At 37.3% G+C, this 21,746-nt stretch overlaps 1 protein-coding gene across 1 annotated transcript in view; it reads left to right on the top strand.

Moving 5' to 3' along the window:
* Window positions 1–464: 464 nt before the first annotated feature.
* The window catches only part of LOC140168026 (alpha-2,8-sialyltransferase 8B-like), a 60,832-nt gene continuing 39,550 nt past the window's right edge, over window positions 465–21,746 (top strand). The window contains exons 1-3 of the mRNA XM_072191330.1: window positions 465–579; window positions 4,989–5,072; window positions 6,757–7,341. Coding sequence (XP_072047431.1) covers window positions 6,821–7,341 — 521 coding nt within the window. The 5' untranslated portion in view covers window positions 465–579; window positions 4,989–5,072; window positions 6,757–6,820. The remainder of the gene's footprint in view (window positions 580–4,988; window positions 5,073–6,756; window positions 7,342–21,746) is intronic.

The following is a 21,746-nucleotide window of genomic DNA, read 5'->3' as shown; positions in this document are numbered from 1 at the left end:
TTAGTTCCCTCCTCTCCTTATCCTGCCAATATTATATGAATCAAAGAAAAAAAAAGAAAAAATAAAATTAAACAAGAAAAAAGACAAAGAAAAGAAACAATAAAAGAAAAACAATAGAATAAACTAAATATGAAAAAAAAATGATCACGAAAAATCTTTAGAAAATGCAAGAAAATATAAATGAAAAGTTTGAACAATATTTTGTTTATAAAAGTTTGTGTGACCGTGATGAGGCTCGAACTCACCATCTTCCGATCTAAAGAACCAAAGTCTTATGCCTTGCCAAGTGAGCTATGCTCGTGAGATGCGAAATAAAGATAAAATAATACATTGTATACCTGCTTGTGTCGGTAAATGATTTGCTCAAATTCCATAATGATATAATATTGTGGAGGGCGCTAGCGTGAAATATGCTATCATCACAGTCGCTTCTATTCCTTATAGACGGGTTTCTACGGTATTTCTGTTCGTATCTGTATTTTATTTGCTATTTCTGACACTGTTTTCTATTCGTTGGTACACGGAAATAAGTGCGGCTACAACATTGGTAACTTCACGTGACAACGCTGTCTTACACAGGTGTGCTTTGGCCACAAAGTAATGCATACAGTTTGTCCACTCTGAAGTACAAAGTGACAACGCTCGCGTATACAGCGCGTAAACAGTGCGTCGTGCTGCGTCTCTGCTGATGTATTCGTGCCTTCAAAGTCGGCACAATGTGTGCGTCCGCGTCGGTACTTTGTACTTCAGAGTAAACTGACTGTAGTTAGTCAGCTACATTATAACATGAATCATTCCATATCAACGCTACTCATTATATATAGGTTTGTCAGTGGTATTCCATAACTACATGTACATTGACTTGAAACTGTGTGCATAACCCTCATATAGCACTCAGTACAGATATCATTATTTGAATGTGCTCAAATACAAATAATTATGTTTCATTCGGTGATGTTTCTCTTAAACATATGGTTGAATCCAACCAAAAGTGTCCACGGGCCAAAAATAAAAGTCCAAAATAAAAATGTCTCCACATTTTTTTCCTTTTGCCCATTGATTGATGGCATGTTGGCCTTATAGGAACCAAAAGTGCCATCACTAATCTTGAAAAATAAATCCAGGATGTGTGATAGTAAATGTGACATCAAAACCCAATGTTACCTACGAATACCACTAGGATGCTTTCACTATCGCAATACTAATCAACCTAAAACAAATGGAATATTCCCATTAACACTTTTTTTTCGTGTAATGTAGACCACGGGGTGTCAGGAAAATGCTAGCTCAACCAGAAAATACTTGTTTTTATTTTTATAACGCGATCAATATGACCCTAGTCAATTTATGCTAGTTTATTTTTGAAAACGAAGTTTAGGTCAGTTTCTGTATTTTATTTATCAAATGAGTATGAATAAATTTACATATTGTGTAAGAACGAGTGGGATATCTGTTTTCAGGAATATTGGGAATTATACGCATACACCTAATGCTTTATAAAATGATAGGTGAAGAAACCCGGGTATTCGTAGGTAACGTGAGCGATTTAACAATTTCTATATTGAGTTTAGAGGTTCAAATTTTGCTATTATGATAATGAATGAATACAATGGTAGTTTTTAGATTTTGTTCAGATGGTACGTCCAAATGAATAAGTGCTTTTACTTTAGATCAAATTTTTTTTGATACTTTTAGCAAGATTTTGAACACTTCATTTTGATAAACAAGTAGTTAAACAGCAAATTTACATAATAAATAATTGTTGAATGAATCCGTATATGGGTAATAATATTGTCCGGGGGTACCGCTTAAAGTTTTTGACAATTAATTTCCATTGGTAGGGACACTTCATTACGCATGTCATGTATATTTATGCTGTACTCGTAAGTAACATTTCAGTATTTGTAGGTAAGAATTAGACTTTTGGTGGATATTGCAATCAAATCTTCATATTATAAAGCACTTTGAATGTGTTATTTTCTTTATGTGCGTTTATTGATACTTGAGACCCTATCATGTATATTTAATGTCGGTTCACAGTGGTTGAAAGAGGATTGAAGTAAGAAACAAAGGCATTAAAGTGACTTTAATTTGCTTAATTGCACACAAATCGCTTAAAACCGTTATTGCAGACTTGTGAAGTCCATCTTGGAGTCAGTTACGTCTTGTGGCCTTTCGTTTGAGGGCAACTATAATTAGCTTTATACTAGGGTCCACCACTGTGTTGTCTAGATCATGAGACAATGAGAAAAGTCGTTTTTGTCCATGGTATTCGTAGGTAAACTTAAGCGAAAACGTCAAAAGTTACCTTCGAATAATTTGGACATAAATTACTCAGAAACCAGAAGGTCGGTAAACGTTTAAAATGAAACGCACATGACAGCTGACAAATCCAAGTATTTATCCCCTTCTAATCTTCTTCGAATCTGATTTTTCTTTCAAATGAGCAGACCGTCGTCTATTTCAGTACACATTTTTTAACAATTAAGCTGTATTCAGTTTTGCATGGTGGGCATATATGTGAATTCGCAACTTTCATTGACATATGATTTGATAGCAAACATACAGGCCTTCGTTATGCACCAATATGGGCATTGGTATGAATGGCGGTGTTTCACAATACTATCATGATGTCAAATTGTATTCGTAGGTAACATTCGGTTACCGAAATTTACCTACGAATACTCGCTTTTTTTGTTGACATCTCAGAAATATTTAAACGCAGGCTATTGAAACTTGGTAGAAATAAAGAGTGTATTACCCTGCACCTATTGCTTAACTATTGTTTTCTATTCTCTCAGTTTGTGGAAATGACACAGTTTTTAACATGTATTCGGAGGTAATGCATATTTTTACCAAACCTACCTTTGTGCCATTTAGAATTTCTGGCAGCTAAACACAATAATAAAGATGTCCGAATGCAATGCATTTCAGTATTGGACATATCAAAGCTTGTATCAATTGCGCATTTATTAGTGATTTCCATTTTTTAAAGATATATCTAGTGCTATGAAAAATTGTATTCGTAGGTAATGTAAAAAATACCACTCAAAAAATTATCACAAAAAATTCATAATTATGTACAAATATGTGAAAAATTGAACAATTGGCAATCTTTGAATGCACACCTTTCAGGAAATCAATTTAGATTCAACCCAATGACTTCGTTTCATAACTGATTTAGATGTTTTTAAAAATACTTTAAGAAATATTTTGAAAAAATTGGTAAAAATAGCATGTTTTGGGGTCTCTGTGTCTAAGTTTTTCACAGAAGTGGGTCTTATTATATATGGCGCGAAGCGTATGATCAAGGCGAATAAACACAATACAAAAACGAATGCCAAATACTTTTAAGTTATGGCCCTGAACATGCCGTGTACACTTTTCGTTGGATTCGACCATATGTGACCGTCCACGGCGAATGAGCCGTAAATTCCTCCCCGGTCAATTTTGTTTTATTTCGTGTTTAAAAATAAACATCATAAACTTTAAAATGGTATATCATTTGACTTCAAACGATATCCAGAAGCGGGGTTATGGTTTGTTAAACTTTGCTCCTTCAACAAAATTATAGCTTTTTACGTTTTTACATGTGTCTCTTTTCCCACATTGCTGGCAATAAATATCAAACAGTCATAATTGGCGGTCATTTCAAATCATCCCCAAGTCAACGAGGTTTAAGAAAGTTCTCTCATTGTTAATTGTTGGTTATGCATACCTGTACAAAATACAATGCCTGGTAACCCACCACTTGAACAGGATTTAGCAAAAGCAAACAAAGACCAGAGCTATTAAAAGTTCTATAGCCATCTAAGGTAGAAGCTTACTATCCACTTCAACAATAGGATTATTGATTAGTTTTGACTACCAAAATAAGACAGATGTCGGGCCAGCTTAAGTAACCGATGAATACGACCTTCGTACACATTTTACACCGTAACTCAGAATACAATTTAGGGAATTTACGGCTCATTTGTGCTGCCGGGTCACATATGAAGAGCTTAGATGCCGAAATTGATTTTTATATGGACGTATTAAACAAGTTAAAAAACATCTTTTGGTGTTTGTTTCACATTCATTCTTTTTCCGTTACTGAGATATTCAAATTATTGATTTCCTGAAATCTTCGTTACTTTCCGGAAAATGGGGGTACAATTTGAATAAAAACAGCTATAAAAGACCATTTAACTGACATTTTAATGTTTTTTTGTTTTTTTGTTGTTGTTTAATTAGGTTACAGAACAGTGTCCTTTTTTTTCATTTAAAACCTAAAAAATACCATTTAAAACAATTAATTTTGTCAAAATTTAGCAAAAACTGAAATTTAATGAATTTTCGGAAAATCTAAGGAGCAGTCATAAATCGCCTATATTTTGGGAATAAGTTTATAAGATATCTACAGAAAATGTTATAGAAAGTTAATGCTAGGATCACGACATACTTCTTTAACTATTAACATAATAAAAACAGTTGACAATCTCACTTTCATGAGGCGAGAATAAATTTAACTTTCCGGGAAGAGCTGGTGAAAGAGATTTCTTAAATGCATGGGAGGTATTTGGCGATTGTCAATGGGCAGATAGTTCCAAAGGCGAGGCGTTTTGTGCGTAGAATGGCAAGACTAGTATTGTCTCCACTAGATCTCAAATAAGCCAAATCAGCATTGGAAGTTTGCAATGCATTGTGGGACAGTTTTTGCACATTTGGGACACTTTGCCCTCTGACCTATTGGGAAAATTCAGAAAAAAATTGTTTTTGTGCGTACAAAATATAATCTTAAATGTTTTACAAGAATGAAAACAAACCCACAAAACATTATTATTGAATAAACAAATTATTTAAATATTTTTAATGATAGCATTATGAAAATAATAAATTAATTTATAATAATTACAGCAATTTCCCCGATATGTCAGAGGTCAAAGTATCCCAAATTAACCGGAAGTTACAATGGCTATTGGGCTTATTCTCTCTTATCATTATTACAGAAATAACAGTCCTGTGAATAAGACAGGGATAATAGCAGACGGTCTTTTTACAAACTACAATCATGAAGCTGCAACCTCAGCCAGGTGAGCCAATCATAATTTATTCTGACTAAATCATCAATGGTGGGTTTCTCATATTGACGAATTCGAGATAATTAAAATCATCCGTTTGCATTTTATTGACTGACTGAAGGCCAGTGGCGTAGCCAGGATTTTGGAACCGGAGGGGCACAACTTGTAAATGTACCGACGGAAAGATTTTTTGACGACGGAAGTTGACCCAAAAATGGTTGCATGGTTTGAAAAAGTGAAGAGCAAAAAAAAAAAAAAAAAAAAAAAAGGATGATAAGCGATACCAACAGAAAAACACAAACTTTTTATGTTTAATTCACAATTTTTTCATAATTTTAATATAATTTTCTCCCCTTTTTCTGTCACCCTGGGTTAAAAATAGTCTATTGTAAACCCATTTTTTTTTTCACCAACGCCTTCCGTCTACCGACGGCCTTACATGAACCGACGGCCATGACGAGCGACGGCCACGACGAGCCCCTGCCACCCCCCCTACTAGTTATGCCACTGCTGAAGGCGGCATTATCACGTGTGTGGTACAGTGCAAAGCTGTCTTGTTGTGATCGCTAAAGGCATGAATCGTGTATTTTTGTAACAGGTCCCATTCAGCCTGATCCCAGCGAAAGTGTAAACAAATCAAAATTGTTTATACATTGATTTAAAGTAATGGATAAGTTTTGAAAAGTATGAAAAGTATGGAGTATGAAAATTTTGGCAAAAACGAAGATTACGGCAGTATTAAAGTTGAAGTTGAAGCCCCATTAAAATACATGTAGCTAATTTGTATACTGTCAGTATATAGGCCTACAGATTCATGAAAATCATCTTAAATACACGGCTTTCGGCTGAATCACTAGCAGGCTGTGTAAGCATATCTTTGATAATGATAAAGGTACCAATACTTTAATTTTGATGATTTCTACGATCGTCCGGATGAGCAAATCACTGAATGGGTCTTTAAATCGGGCTTTAAATAGCATAGATTTAAAAGGACCTTGTATTCGCCAGCATGCGGGAATGTTTCGCATTCTTGTCGTTTTTGCATCCTTAACAGGGACGGGATTATGGTTCCAAAGACGGAGCAAGGGGAAATGGCTGGGTTATGGGTACAGAGGACGGGTTTAGGGGTATGGGTACAGAGCACGGGTTTAGGGGTATGGGTACCGAGGATGAACTACGTGTTCCAAGGACGAGTTTAAGGTACCTGTGACTAGAGGAGTATTGTTGCAACGGGAATTGAACACCATCCGTATCCCAGGAATTAGCCGGAATATTCGATAACTGGAAAACCGTGACCCATGGCGTGTTTTTCACCTTCGATTGATAATTCCTTTTTATCTCCTTATTTCACCAGCAGATCCCGTTCGAAGCCCGAGTACACCCTACCCCTATCATAATCAGGGCTGTGCAATAATATTATGAAATTTCCAAATGGCTCGCCAAAAATCTGTTGCACACACCCCCCTTTTTTAGAGCCCCATAAATATGTGCCAAAAATCGCTTGCCCCCCCCCCAGGCTTGCCAAAAATGCCCCCCCTTCGGCTCGCAAAAAATGTCTTGCCCCCCCCCCACACACACACACACAAATTTTACCCTCTTCCAGGGTTCATAATTATTGCACAGCCCCTAATGCGTATAAGTAGACCAACATTCAAATCACAGTAAACCCTATTTTCTCATTTTTAATCCGTGTCAGATCAAAGGCCCAGCAAAGACTGAGACTGACAAATGCTATACAAATCTACAAGCCTAATGTTCCAATGATGTTTTTGGAAGACTATTTTATAAAGTTAAAGGTTAGTCGTACAAAGATACATCATACCAAACTAGCCAATAATGATCGTGTGACAAGAGTGTTAAAGATCACCGATATGTTGGGAATCCGCGGTAAAGGAACGTGTGCAGTAGTTGGTAATGGAGGAATTCTATTGGACAGTGGATGTGGAATGGAAATTGACGCACATGATTTCGTTATCAGAAACAACTTGGCTCCCATCAAACAATATGTTAATGATGTGGGATTCAAGACAGATATTATGACGATCAACGGCGAGAGGCTAGGACGCGTTGTTACTACGTTACAAAACGACACTGCTTCACAAGGTGTAGAGGAATTATTGAACAACTTACGATTCTTAAATGAATCTGTCCTGTGGCACCCAAAGTCAATAGTTGGAGTAGGGGGTGAATTAGTTGCAAAGTTGTATGATATTTTGCAGAATAATCATCTTCCTATTAGACTTGCCTATTCACCGCAAAGCAACGTTCCGATTGCTGGAAGGTAAGTACGTTATTCCTCATGGGTTTCTCCTGTTGTCCAACAACCGATAAGGGGCTGTACAATAATTTCTAAGTCCCAAAATGTGTGTTGATGTTGTGTTTCAGGTTTTAATAAAGTGGGGGTAAACATACATAATATGCACTATACACTAGGGTGCATCTATAGCCCCCCTATTTTTAAAATGTTAACCCTGATTTTTGTCCATAGCATAAATGTGTTCCACTATCAAAATAAATACCTCGCACAAAATTTCATCGAAATCGGACCTCGTCCTATGGGGCCACCGGCCATCAGAACATTTATAATAAGTTATACCACAATTTCATAAGGCGCCTATTTTGATTCATATACTTTGTGTGGTTTATTATAGCTGCTGTATTCTCAATATTGTTAAGTGCATCAATTTAAAGATATTTTATACCATTTCCAAAGCATTTGCATATTTTTTTTGTAAATGGCAGATGTTTGTAGTCTTGATTGCTGTATCAAGTAATAGCTGCCTTACGTAAAAGAGTTTTACAATCATAAAATGCTATTTTCAGCACTCCCTATTAGGGGCGACACGTAAACGAATCTGATGCGATTGTCCGTTTTCGGCAGTACAAAGTCTGATGTCAATGCCGATATGCGGCTCTTGCACTGCGGATTTTGAAGACAATTTCGTAACTGTAATATCATAACATCGGATAGCAAGTTTCCGATTTTACTTTAAAACGGCAATTGATCGAGCTATCACTCTTTTCAAATCAAGTATCGACTTATCAGAATACTTCGAGTACCACTTACAAAACAACAAACATGACAATAGGCAGTACTCAGTGCGTGACGAGAATCAATATTGATTTATCTGGAAGTTCACCACCAATCTTGTACTACTATTTATAGAATAAATAGATCAAAATGACATTATATGGCCTAAATTCCTGTCTATGTGAATAACTCAATATTATAGGCCTATTATTTAATAATTATTGTATATATATTTTTTTCTCCAAATTTGCCAACTATAAAGTGCTTCAGTTCTCCTTTTATTTAGTAGAAGGAAAAAACCTATCCAATTTTCCAGCTATACCAAAGAACATGACTTCCATATTCATGAGACGGTTAGTTACGATTTATATAAGTATATATTTATTCATTCGTTAATTCGCATCATTATGTTAAAAATTACATACCTTCCTTGTACAATGTCTATAATACAATGACGTACAGTTCACGCAAAATCATGCATGGACGGCCGCGGCGGCGCTGAAGCCAAACTGCCCCGCAATCTACCCGTACATAATGAGCGTAAGCATAGGCCTTACATTCACAGCGGTGATCCATCTCCCACTTGTCACGGGTTGAGGTCTATTCCCTTTTCTATTCCATTTTAATTACTATTTTTTTAGTTATTTAGACTTGACTTTACCCACACTGAAAATTTTTCCCGGAGCGGTTCGAAAAAGGGTTATTTTTAGATCTTACAAACCACTAGCTTAAACTACGAACTTTTTAATATTAAATCCATTATTTTCCCGCTTGTTAACTCCAAAACTCGTTTTGAAATGATTTCCCACGTTTTTGCAAAATTGAAATACTACATTTCATGTTATTTTCGATCTTGTACATTTGTAATAATTCATTCATTCATAATAATATAGGCCTACGTAAAATATGTTGACAATATCCATGATCAGATGATAAATCAAACAATATATCAACCTGTACCAGTCATTATTTTTCATGAATACTTTCATTTATGAAGTTCAGTGCTTCTTGAGGAGTCTGGTTTTAATCATCAGTGTTAGATTTGCGCTTTCTGAGATTTGGTTCATTCTTGTGGCTTAGTTCAACAACTTGTAGTGTATTTTGGTAGTGCTTTTCCGTTCTTGCTGCATCCAAGAAGTCCGCGCTAAACTTTACACCGCGTTCTGCACAGTGCACAGTCATTGATAACATTGATGGCTCCAATGTTGGCAAAGGATTCTTGATATGCTGGAGAATTTGACCATGTATCAACATCTTCAGTGAAAAACCATGAGTCCTCATTGACCAAGTCTCCAAGAGATGTTGCAGCGGTGCACGGTGATGTTGGTTGGAAACTCAGGCTTTCCAAAGGTTAATCCAATCCGCTTCTTAGGTACTAAGCTGTCTACTGCAGGTTTAACTGCAAGGAGTTTATCAGCGAGTGCACGTCGCTCATCTGTGCATGGGCACTATATCACTAAACAGTGCCAGGGGCAGGGCACCATCTCTCCTGTCCTGTCCTGTACCATAGGTGATGCTTCAAAGCTTTAATTGCACTTGAAAAAATGGCTGGATTCACAGCCTCATACCCCGGGCCTCATACATGTACATGAGCAACTTGTGAAACAGATTGAGATCATGCCATGGGGCATCATCAGCTGAAGTGCAGGTCAACCACCACAGTTCTGTAGATCAGCAGAGTGGCGAAGATAACAAATTCTCTCACTTTGGGCACTTGATGTGGGCGGCTGTTATGGTACCTTGTGACAGCTGTGATATCTGGGCTTCAAGCAAACAGATCTTTACTGAGTAAAGTTGCTTTGCCATCCACCTGGCTTTGTGGAAAGCTCCAGGTTGCTTGAATTTAACTGATATTATTGCATCATCGCTTCCTAAGGTGTGGAATCCTTGATCAAGATCTTATTGGAAGAACTGATAAAAAAGAAGACCAATGATTTACACAACATGCAGTATTACTTTGCTCTGATTGTTATTTATATGTTTATTGTTGATCTTTGACCTTGTTTGGTTGACCTTTGACCTTGTTGACATTGAACTCTGTTGACCTTTGACCCTCATCTGAATATCCAAGAAACAAATCCCACAGCAGAGTATTAAAGTTAAGTTTCATATGGCCCTCTTCTTTCCATTTACACATTACATGCATTGTAGGATATTAGTGTGTTTTTAGAGTGCAAAGTTCACTTTACTACACGTTTCAATGGACAAGCCCATTTTCGGACTTCAAGCCTGTGGTGGCCCCATAAGACAAACTCCAAATTAAATAAAATTTGGTAGGGATTAGTTTTGGGACAAGTGGAACATGTTAAGGGATCCAAAATGAGCGTTTATTGAGTTTCGACAGTATTTTTTGTGGGACATGAGAGCACCTCAGACCTATCGAATTGCATTCTGAATACGAAGCATGTCTTTCTGATATCAAATAATTTTCATTTTTTAAAATCACAATATAATACAAATTTTATGACAAATTATAAAAATTTGATATTTTTCAAATTTTTGATATATAACAGTCCTCGAAGTAAATTATATAAATCTAATGATATATTCTTAAAGCGTATGTAGCAGGGAGGAAAAGCCGACGGTCAATTGAAAATTTTGACCTTTCATATTGAAGATATGGATTTTTTTCCCAAAAAGACCTAATTTTTTTTGGTGTTTTGGGGAAAAAATCCATATCTTCAATACGAAAGGTCAAAATTTTCAATTGATCGTCGGCTTTTCATCCCACCTACATACACTTTAAGTATAAATCATCAGATTTATAAAGTTTACTTCAAGTACTGTTAAATATCCAAAATATCAATTTTTAATGATTTGCCATAAAATGTGTATTAAATTGAAAATAAAAAAAAATCAAAATTATTTGATATCAGAATGACATTCTTCATATTTAGAATGCAATTCGATATGTCTGATGTGCTCTAATGTCCCAAAATAAATACTGTCCAAACGTTCATACCCCAGCCCTTAATGCAAACTATGGGGGCTATAGATGCACCCTACTATACACGTGTGTTGAAATTTTAAAGAAAAATTACCCAGAATGTGTCCCAGAATGTGTGTTGTTTTTAAGGCCTCGAAATAAGAACAAAAATCCAAGGGTCCTCCGGGCCCTTGCCTTTGAAATTTCAAGGGAGAGAACTAGCTACGGCGATCCGGGTTGAAATCTTGATGGGAAACTAAAATGAAAGTGTACTAAGGGAGCTGTATAGTTGGCTTTTGCTACGAAAAAGGGGGTGAATCCAGGCCCAATTCTTGATAATTACCCCCCTTTGGTCAATCACACTTCCAGCTGGACAAGCCCACCCCAATGATAAACCACAGTAGACAATCCAAAAGATAGAAAATTGTTATGTAATAATGTTATTATGAAACCTGTTGGCACACTTTTTGATAGTTCTATAAATGGGAAATCAGCAGGAGCTAATTGGAGAGATTAGTGGTTTTGATTTTTCAAAATTCAACTGGAAGAAGTTGCAAGATCCTGATACAAATGAGGAATTTCAGCTGGAGCTATCAAACAGATTCCAGGTCTTAAGCATGGATGATGCCACACCCATCTCTGATAGGTAGGAGACCTTTGAAACTGCGGTTCGTTAACAGTCTATAATATCGAATTGATTAATTCGAATTAAACAATTCATCGAGTGGCCATGGGCAGCGCCATTAGACATGTTACGAGACTACCAAGTGACAGGTGATGGACCGTACCCACACAATTGAATAGGCACTTTTTTGATAATTTTCATCAAGGTTACTCAAAACTTACCTAGCTAATTTATTATACATCAAGGGTCTCTGTCTTTTTAATATGTTATGAAAAACTTAATTTTAAAAATATCTACCGACGGAAATAAAATTCCATCGACGGATAGTCTTGTTATGCTCTCACAAACTTAGAAAAAAATCTGAAAAATCCAAAATGTTGGTCTAAAACATGCCCAAGGTTACTGCTGTCCCATTCAAAAGTACAGGAAGACCACCTACAGCGTTGAGGTCAACTTTCTAGATTTCCTGTCTACTGGCAGTAATGGCTACTACCCAGTGCTAACATCAATGAATTGTTTAATTCGAATTAATCAATTCGATATTATAGACTGGTTAAGTTGCTGAGAAAGTTATTGGAAAGCAAGAGCCAAGCGGACTGCCAAGTTTCAACCATCAGATTCAACTATCAGACTTAAACTTGAAAGGGATGAGGCCAAAAAGCGGTACTCCATTTCAAAGTCTCGTCAAGCTAGAGAAAGATGGAAGGACTTGAACACCAGCCTTAACAACTCTTATAAAGATGACGACGACCTGAAGCTGGCCAATGAGATGGGGAATTACACCACCACCTGGAAAATCATACACTCCCTTTCTGGGAAGAACTCAAGGACCAGCCCCAAACAGTGACCATGAACTGCTTGAGGAATGGAAGGAATATTTTAGCTCACTCCTTAACAACGACAGTGGCACAGCAGCTTTATAACTCACTGCACCAGCTGTTGAAGATCGTCCTATCATCACTGTGCCCCCAACTCGTGAAGAAGTAGTCGAAGCGATAGCAGCCATGAAGACCAACAAGGTAGCAGCATTGGACTGTGCTATAACTGCTGAAGCACTTCAGAAAGGAGAGGATAGCATGATTGATACGATTCTCGAATTCTGCATGGAAGTATTCTCAACGCTGACACCGCCACGTCAATGGGTCACAAATATAATCATTCCTCTACCAAAGAGTGGGTCACAAATGTAATCATTCCTCTACCAAAGAAAGGCGACCTCTCTAATGACAGACTACCGTGGTATTTCGCTTATGTCCATTGCCGCAAAAGTGTACAACAAGATCCTTTTGAACATGATCCGACCTTACATTGATCCTTTACTGAGAAGCAACCAGGCTGGCTTTAGATCAGGTCGCAGCTGTGCTCAGCAAATACACATTTTGAGGAGGATCATGCAAGGCTTCAAGGAGTACCAACTTCCCTTGACAGTCACTTTTGTGGACTTCAAAGAAGGCTTCGACTCCATCAACAGGTCCGTCGTTTTTTCAGTGCTGCGGCATTATGGAATATCAAAGATAAACGCCTTTGCAACATCTTGCTAGAGAGTCATGTTAAACATCAAGCGTGTGGATCGGATTCCAAATGAAACCATCCACAATCTGACCAACACCACTCCAAGATCCACTGGTTGCCAGAGTCAAGATTCATCAACTCAAATTTCTCGGCCATATACTGCGTCTTGAAGATGACGAGCCTGTGAAAGAATATGCCCTTTATATTCCACCACACGGGAAGAGGAAACCGGTACGGCCGCGCACATTGTACTTACAGTATGTCCAGCACCTCCTGGGAGATACTGAAGGGATACTGCAGCCAAACAAAATTGTTTCGCTTGCCCAAGATCGCAATAGTTGGAGAAAGCTTGTAGTCGCCTGCTCCGCAGACGACTGATGGTGATGAATGCTCAATACATGTTCTATCTGCTTCGTGTCATTAATTTACTTTCTTCTAATCTAACTATGACTGTATGCAGTGGCGTAACTAGGGTTGGTAGCGCCCGGGACAAGAAACAAAATTGGCGACCCTAACCCAACCCCCCCCAACCCGAGAATATCTTAGACGCGGGCAGTGGCGTAGGTAGGGGCTGTGGCACACAGGGCTAAGGATACATAATGGCGCACCCCCCCATTCTTGCAACAATTGCGCGCGGAGTGCGCAAAATGTTGGACAAATAAGGCCTACCACTAATTAATTTTGGTTACCAGAAGTTGAATATCGGTCTTAAAATGTTCTTTCAATTGATATCGCGGTGAAATGCGCGCGAAGCGCGGGAAAATTTAAGCTTTCATCGCTTAGGGGCGCAGAATCGATGCTGAATTGGTCAATTTGGCGCCCCTCCCGTAAGGGCTGCGCCTGGGGCATGTTGCCCCCCTGCCCCCGGTAGTTACGAGTCGCGCTAAAAGTCGATCGGTACATGTTAAAATCAGCACAATTCAGAGATACACCTTTTTGCTATGAATTTTTTTTTAATCCTGGTGTTAAAATTAAGCATCAAATTGTATCTTTTAGTGTGATATTTTTGATTTTTATAGGCCTTGAGTTCGCCCGCGAGCTTTTTACGGAATTGATTTTTTAGCGTCTCAAACTAATATAGTTTGCTAAAGAAAGATAGTTCCCACCTCTGTAAGGCACATTGTGTGGGTCTATATATTATAGTTTTGTCAGAATTTCCGTTTTTATTTTACCCTTTTTCCCTTCATGCTCCGAAAATATCAAACTCAGTGCTTTTATCTCGTGCGCAACCAGCAGAAATAGTCGATATTTTCATTGTTGTCATCCAGGTTTGAAAAGCAAAGATCATGAAAATTGCCCGACTAGCGATTTGGTAGCCCAAATCCCCAATTGGGTTTTCTGGTAAATGAGGTGAATTTTAAAAATTTGCTCCCGTGATTATTATTTATATGAATTCCATGATTATGAAAACCATTTTTTCTGTCTGTTTGTTTGTTTACCTAGGTTAGTCCGTATTAAGTGACGCACGCTTGAGGTCCATGAAATCCACGGTCCAAACCTAGAAAAATTAGCGTGTTATTATAGGGGATTTTAATCTTCTGTCCCTCCTATCTCCAGGTGAATTTTGTATGACCTGAGAACTCAGTATAGGCTTCCTTAACCCTAACCCGCCTGAATACTACAAAATACTACTTGATATATGCGCTGTTCGTGCATGCATCCCACGTGGTGTGATGACGCAATCGTCCTAATATAAGTGATATATAGGCACGGTTTCGCTGGCCAGCGAAGCCCAAGACCCGTGGCAAAGTGTCGCCGACCGAGTGCTTGGCATGCGAGGGGTCTCGGGTTCGAATCCCACCCAGAGCGAACAACTTCTTTCCTTCTTTTCTCTCTTTATTCTTTCCTTCTTTCCCTTCCCGTCGCCGAAAAGCCCTTAGGGGTTAGGGTTATAAGGCACAATCTCTGATGAGGAACTCAAAGCGCGTAAAGCACGAAATTTACAAACAAACATAAAAACAATCAATTTATAAAGATTGGTTTTAAGCTGGCGTTTAAATAACGAAAGTCTGGGGGCGTTACGAAGGTTATTTGGAAGTGTGTTCCAAACAGTTTGCTTGATCATAAAACATACAGCGTAATATTATGTTTTGTAAAAGGAAGTTTTGTTTAAAATATTGCCCAATTGCATGTAAGATTGTCGGGCAAAGTTGTTTTGAGGAGAAGCAAATTTCAACACATTGGTCCGAATAACTCACGTGATGAAAGATCCTCGTCGTGCTATAAACATGATCAGTAGGAGCGCTATTAGGCCTGGGAATTTCGTTGCTATATTGAAGTTCTGGCAACACTGTAGCCATGCCGGTATTCCCATTAAACCCAGGGATATCGATCCACAATGCTAGTATTAGCCTTAGATTTCACGCGTTGATTTTGAAAATTTTTCAGCCGGCAGTAAAAAATGGTGAAATCAAAACGGAAATTCTGACAAAACTATGATATATCGCTCATGGTGATGTGCGTTAGAAAGTTGGGAAAAATCCTTCATTAGCGAACTATATTACTTTGAAAAGCTAAAAGGTTGATCCAAAAAAAGGCTCGCGGGCAGAGTTTAAGCCTATCAAAATCGAAAATCTTACACGAAATGACTGAATTTCACGCCTAAGTTTAACACTAGGATTTGAAAAAAATACAGTATCAAGCACTACAATTTGACCTGACATTTACTGAAAAAATTAAAATGATTGCTTTTCATTTGGCCGAGAAAATTAATTTTACATTGAAAAGGTGCTCATTTCAACACCAAATTCGATCGTTTGTATTGCCACATTAAATGACTGAGTGAGCCTTGCATAACAAAAGAATCGGTTGTCCAGGTTGCTAACTGAACAGGCTTTCTTACACAGAATCGATCATGCGTAAGCGCTATAATAGAGACATTGCGATTTCCAAACGTAGACATCGCCTCATTTCAAATATTGAGTTTTAGTTTTGGTTTTGGTTTTGGTTTTGGTCACGTGGTTTTCTATTGTCCTGCCTAACCACTTGAATCACAAGATATCGAACTCATTGTTTCTACCTTTTGTTTAAAACTAAACATTTGTGACAGGTAGTTTCGGTTTTGCTTTCAGTTTCTTATAAGTGGTGTGACGAATAAAATTACAGGATTTTCGAGTTACCTGATCTAAGTATACAAAAGAAATGTTTAAATTTCGCAGTGCAATATTTACGAGCAGAGAAGTCGAGCAAAGCAGTCTACATTTGAAAGCATTGATTTAGTTTGAAAGCATTGACTTGAGACTACGAAATAGCCTAAGCTGATTTCACTGTAAAAATATATAGACCATCGAAATATTTGCATTCGACATTACAAAAGGGGCCACTATTGTAATTGTATAGGTGCTATAAACAAAATCGATTCATGTCCTTAATCCCATGTACCAGAACCTCTAATAACCTAATGACTTTTACTGAAGCAATTTTTACTGCAAAAAGTAGAAGATAGAGGGGAGAAGAGATTGTGTGATGGGGGTGTGTGTGTGGGGGGGTGGAGGGCAAGGGGGATATGGGCCGGGAGAGAGAGAAACATATGAGAGAGAGCATTGGAAGTGAAAGAGAAGGGGAGGAGAGCTCGAGATGAAGATATCGAATGTAGGGGAGGAGGAGGGGAAAGGGGTAATTTAGGGAAGATGCAAATAATATGTAAAAAAAACAACATTTTTCCTGGTTTATGATGACATTATATCCATCACTTGGAATTGTTGGGTGTAGGGTTGAAGGGTATTTGAGCCCATGCACCAAAATTGTTACAGGGGATGATCCCCAAGCCCACCTTTCCCTAAGCCTATATGAACTTTGTTTATACTGGTCAATGCCCACTTTTTCATTTATATGTATTTATTTATTTATTATTATTTTGTTCCAGTAGTTACAAGTTTGGCAATACTACTTTGCTAAAGTTATGTGCGTCATATGTTTTGTGTCTAGATAGTTTGGCATATTTTGAACTAAGGGACGCACCATTTGATACTCAGGGGGGGGGTAGGAAGTTGGGGTTGGGGGAAGAAATTTTTTTTCACCGCCGAAGGCGGCTGAAGTTTTTTTTTTTTTAATTTCATGCATTATACACAGTTTGGTGGGGAAAGTTTTTTTAATTTTTTTTTTAGTGTTGGTGGGGAAAGTTTTTTTTTTGCTCATGTAGTGGGTGAAGTTTTTTTTTTTTGAAAAACTTCCTACCCCCACCCTGAGAATTTAATGGTGCGTCCCTAAAGAATTCTCAACTTCTTACATGAATAGGTGATGACGCACACACATTGTATGGAAAAACAATTATGACATTTTTCTGTTCCTTTTATTTCTATATACCTTCAAAAGACTGTCAGAAATCATGTGATTTCAACCAAAGCATATGGGACCGGATGACAAATTCAATTTATCGCTATAACTAATGCATTCCTTTACGCTGGTGACTTTAACGTTGAACTTGATAATGAAATCAATTTCAATACCACTAGCAATATTTAAATGTATATTCTTATTTTATTTCATAACCATGATAATATTTAAAAGTGAACAATAAAATTGTGGATTTATATTAATCTAAATGATTTAAGATGAAATACAGAACTACCATAACAAAATATATACCATGTTGTAACTGTGATTATGCTCTTCCTTTAATTCCATAGGGTTTGATAATCCATACGCTATGATAATTGAATCGGGGGGGGGGCAAACATGCAAAACTTTCCACATTTTTCATTCAAGACCAATCCCTAAACTAATATTTTCATGACCTGGTTTTACTCTACAATCTACATTATGCTCAAAGAAAGGTAACAAACTGCAGTAATAAACCATTGCCAATAAAATTTAAATGTCAATCTTTGTGTTTATTCCCTCTCTAATTGGCAAGTATTCTTTAAAAACATTATTGTTAAATTTAAATTTTGTTCCCTTTCCTGAAATATTGGGCCTAGTAGTAAACCTTACAGTAATTTTCTTGCAATTTCAACCGTGTCCAGTTATATTTTCCTGTGGCAAACATCAGGATCATGTACAACAACTGAGCATTACGTACATAGAGCTATACCTCTGGTGGTTTTTTTATTTTTTTTATTTATCTCTATCGCGTTTAGGGTGTCAAAATCATGAAAAATTGGAAAAAAGGGTAGCAAAATTGCAATTTCTAAATACGCGGAAATGAAATTTAGGGTATGAAATTTGATGTTAGGAATGAAATCCCTGTTTAGGGTGTCGTTTTAGCCAAGGGTTCAATCCTTCTTTAGGGTGCTTTTCAAAAGTTGATTATCGCGGATGGTGTACAGGCCCCAATGGGAGTCACCCCCCCCCCCCCGGGGCTGTATTTAAGTACATGCCGAAGCTGTCAGTATAAAGTGATATACCGTAAACGTTCGCCTAATGGCGCTTTTGGATTCTTAGAAATGTGAGAGCGTCATCCTTGTAAAATCTCAACAGCATTAAGGATACGTGTATGTTAAATTGAGCAACCTGGACATAGTGCCTTAGAAAAAAAGATCTTGACATGACCCAATACTTTAGGTCACTAGGTTAGTTGCTAGAGCAGCAAATGTTTTGGGGCTTCTTCGGGTATTCTTTCTCAAAGTGCCATTGGACTTAATTTGTAAATCGATTCATACGTTATACCTAACTCATTTTGGTAAATCTTTTTATAACATTGTAATTTCTTCATATTTTTTTATATTCTTCAGTTCAAAATTACACCCTTCTATTGTCTGACCCGTTAGCTCAGTCGGTAGAGGGTGCGCCTTGAATGGTGAATGGTACTGGTTCGAATCTTGTCTGTATTTCTGTCCCCACTTTTATGTGAAGAAGGGTCAAGAAATGTTTTTGGATTTTGTCCCCATTTTACGAACGAATATTGTGAATTTTTTTTTAATTTAATTTTAATTTTCTTATTTTTTTTAGATAAATAGGCACTGCGAACAAACGGCAACAAAAACCGCTGACAAAATTTGCTCCACCTGCTACCTATCAATGCGTGATATATTCCACTACATTTAACAGTTAAATGACCTTTGAAAAATAGAACGGCCTCATTGTTTCAAATTGTGTAACTACATTACTTTATTCATTTATGCATTATAAATGATCAGCTATTTTTTCTTTTCTTAAAAGGATCGAACCCAAGTAGATCAGACCATTGATCATATAACTATCAGACCACGAAGAGATTACGTAACTCCGTGATGGTATCGGAACCAAGCACTGTTTGTATGGCGATCATTACGATCACGCTATTTTGGTATGCCTTTTTTGTGTACTGATTGTTTCGATCGTGGTTCATTACTTAAGCGCGTGATCCCGTTGACATAGTAACATTACGTAACTTCGATACCGGGCTTCGATACTGAATAGTTGTTGAGTGCACATAATATGGAAAGCCATTGGGGTATTGTGTGCCTTCCAAAGCGCCTTATAACATGTTCTCATTGTGTTGTGGAATCCTAGCCAGTATTCAACGATAGCTATAGAGGCCTTGCGTTTATCGATTGGCTCCAAACAAAGGATTTGAACCGGTTTCTTTTCGGTAATCATGGCGCAGTGCAGTCCATTCAATCAAATGTTGTCATCAACCTATTTGATCGTAGTGCATTTTGTTATGTGTGTGAGACGAACTGTCGCGGTAGATGCAATCATGCTTTTGTTGAATGCATTTGAGTAGTCCGCCATATTTACGGGATGATTCGTCATATGCACAGCCTCTATTCAGTTGGTCGTTGTATGATTTTGTTCGTTCACTCATTCAAATTTTATTTATATCATTTGAAGACTGAGCCTATTATGATACATCCTCCGTGGAACAGTTTCAAACAAATATAGCTAGGGATTATTGGGGCAGAGGTTATCTTTTGAATCCTCTTAGAGGGCTATCATTTTTTTTCGGAAGGGGGTCCCAAATTTACAAAAGTACCCCAAAACTGTATTGAAATCAGTCTTTTTGAATAAAATAACACACTTTCTGTGGTCATCGTGTGACTCCCTACATCTTGGTCATAAAACATTTTATGACCCCCTCCTATTATTCTTTCCAAGAATTTATGACCCCCGTATATTTGGGACCCCCCCCCTTTCGAATAAAATGATATACCTCTTATGACCACTGATGCATAGGCAAGGACACTCGCGCGAATTGAAAGACTTGTCGCACGCGACAGTTCGTCTCACACACATAACAAATGCCTATACAATCAAATAGGTTCATTACAACATTTGATTGAATGGATTGAGTTACTCTAAAATGAAACGATAAAAACAAAGAATCATGAAAAAAGACACATACAAGATAAAATAATAAAATTACATAAACAATGTTAAAGATAAAATCAAGAAAATAGAGAATAAAATTTCCTCAAATCAGAAAAAAAACATTGACAGACATCATAATCTGTCAGAAATTACTGCATGAGATTCGAACCATCAATCATCTCCACAAGTTCTCTTTATCCTCACACTATAGTCTAATGCTCTGCTCACTGGGCCACAACGTATCAGGTGAATGATTACCGCATTATCATGAACAAGTGTGTTCGATCTTGTTCATAATTGTATGTGTCTATAGGTTTCACCCTTTAACTACACGTACCCTTAATGATCAGAGATAATAGTCGGCTTTTACAGGGATGGCGCTCTCTCATTTCCATGAACTCCATAGCGCCATTAGGCGAACGTTTACGGTATATGACCTTCACGATGCTATTAATTTAGCCCAAAGATTAGGAAAACTAGCAAAACTGGTGAACTGGTACTGTTCAAATAAAAACATCTGCAAATCTTGCTGCAATTTCCAAATAGTATTTCTATTACTTAAATAATTATTTTTGTTATTTCTTTTAATACAAACACATTACTGCCTATGACGACTTTATCGTATTACTTACATATCAAAATCAAGTAATAATTACAAAACTCGCCGTAATCTATCACCTCTGTGGGTGTTTGGGATATAACCGGCACGAATATTTTCTCAACACTGCGGCATGTGAAAAAGTAGGTCAATAGTCAGAGAATACAGGGTGGGTGCGGCACGCCGCACCCACCCAAAAAGGTGGAAAACCTGAGGGGGATGAGGGTGTAAAGTTAAGTGCCAATATTAAAACCATGTCAGGTTGATTGATTAGTTTGACTATAAGGCCTCCGTAATTATCTGATACAAACAAAATACAGAGAATACTCATCCACAATCCCTTATTGTGATTATAAGGCATCTCTAGTCATGGTAGTGATTCACTCGAATGAGTTGGTATTAAAAATAACATTTTTAATCAACATGTAATGTATGTTGATAGGCAAATGTCATGTGACACGATCTGGTCCATGGAGGCCAAAGGAGGCATTTTTGAAAATTGAGTTACTATTATATTTATTACCTTATATATTACCTTGTATTCTTGCATTGCTTATATTTTTTATTTCCTGAATAAAGGTTGATTAACAACACATTAGGCTATTATACTTTTGTGATGTCTATTTTCTTATGTATTTTATTGTTTTTTACTACATATTTGTGCATATCTCAATTTCAAATTTGCTGCCTTAGGCCTCCATGGACCAGGTTGTGTCACATATCTGCCTTTAAAAAAAATAAAGATTAAAATAAGGGGGTTTTCA

This window comes from Amphiura filiformis, chromosome 13, assembly GCF_039555335.1.
Source record: "Amphiura filiformis chromosome 13, Afil_fr2py, whole genome shotgun sequence".
Lineage (NCBI taxonomy): Eukaryota > Metazoa > Echinodermata > Ophiuroidea > Amphilepidida > Amphiuridae > Amphiura > Amphiura filiformis.
Note: the sequence above shows the minus strand (reverse complement) of the source record. Positions and strands in the feature narration are given on the sequence as shown.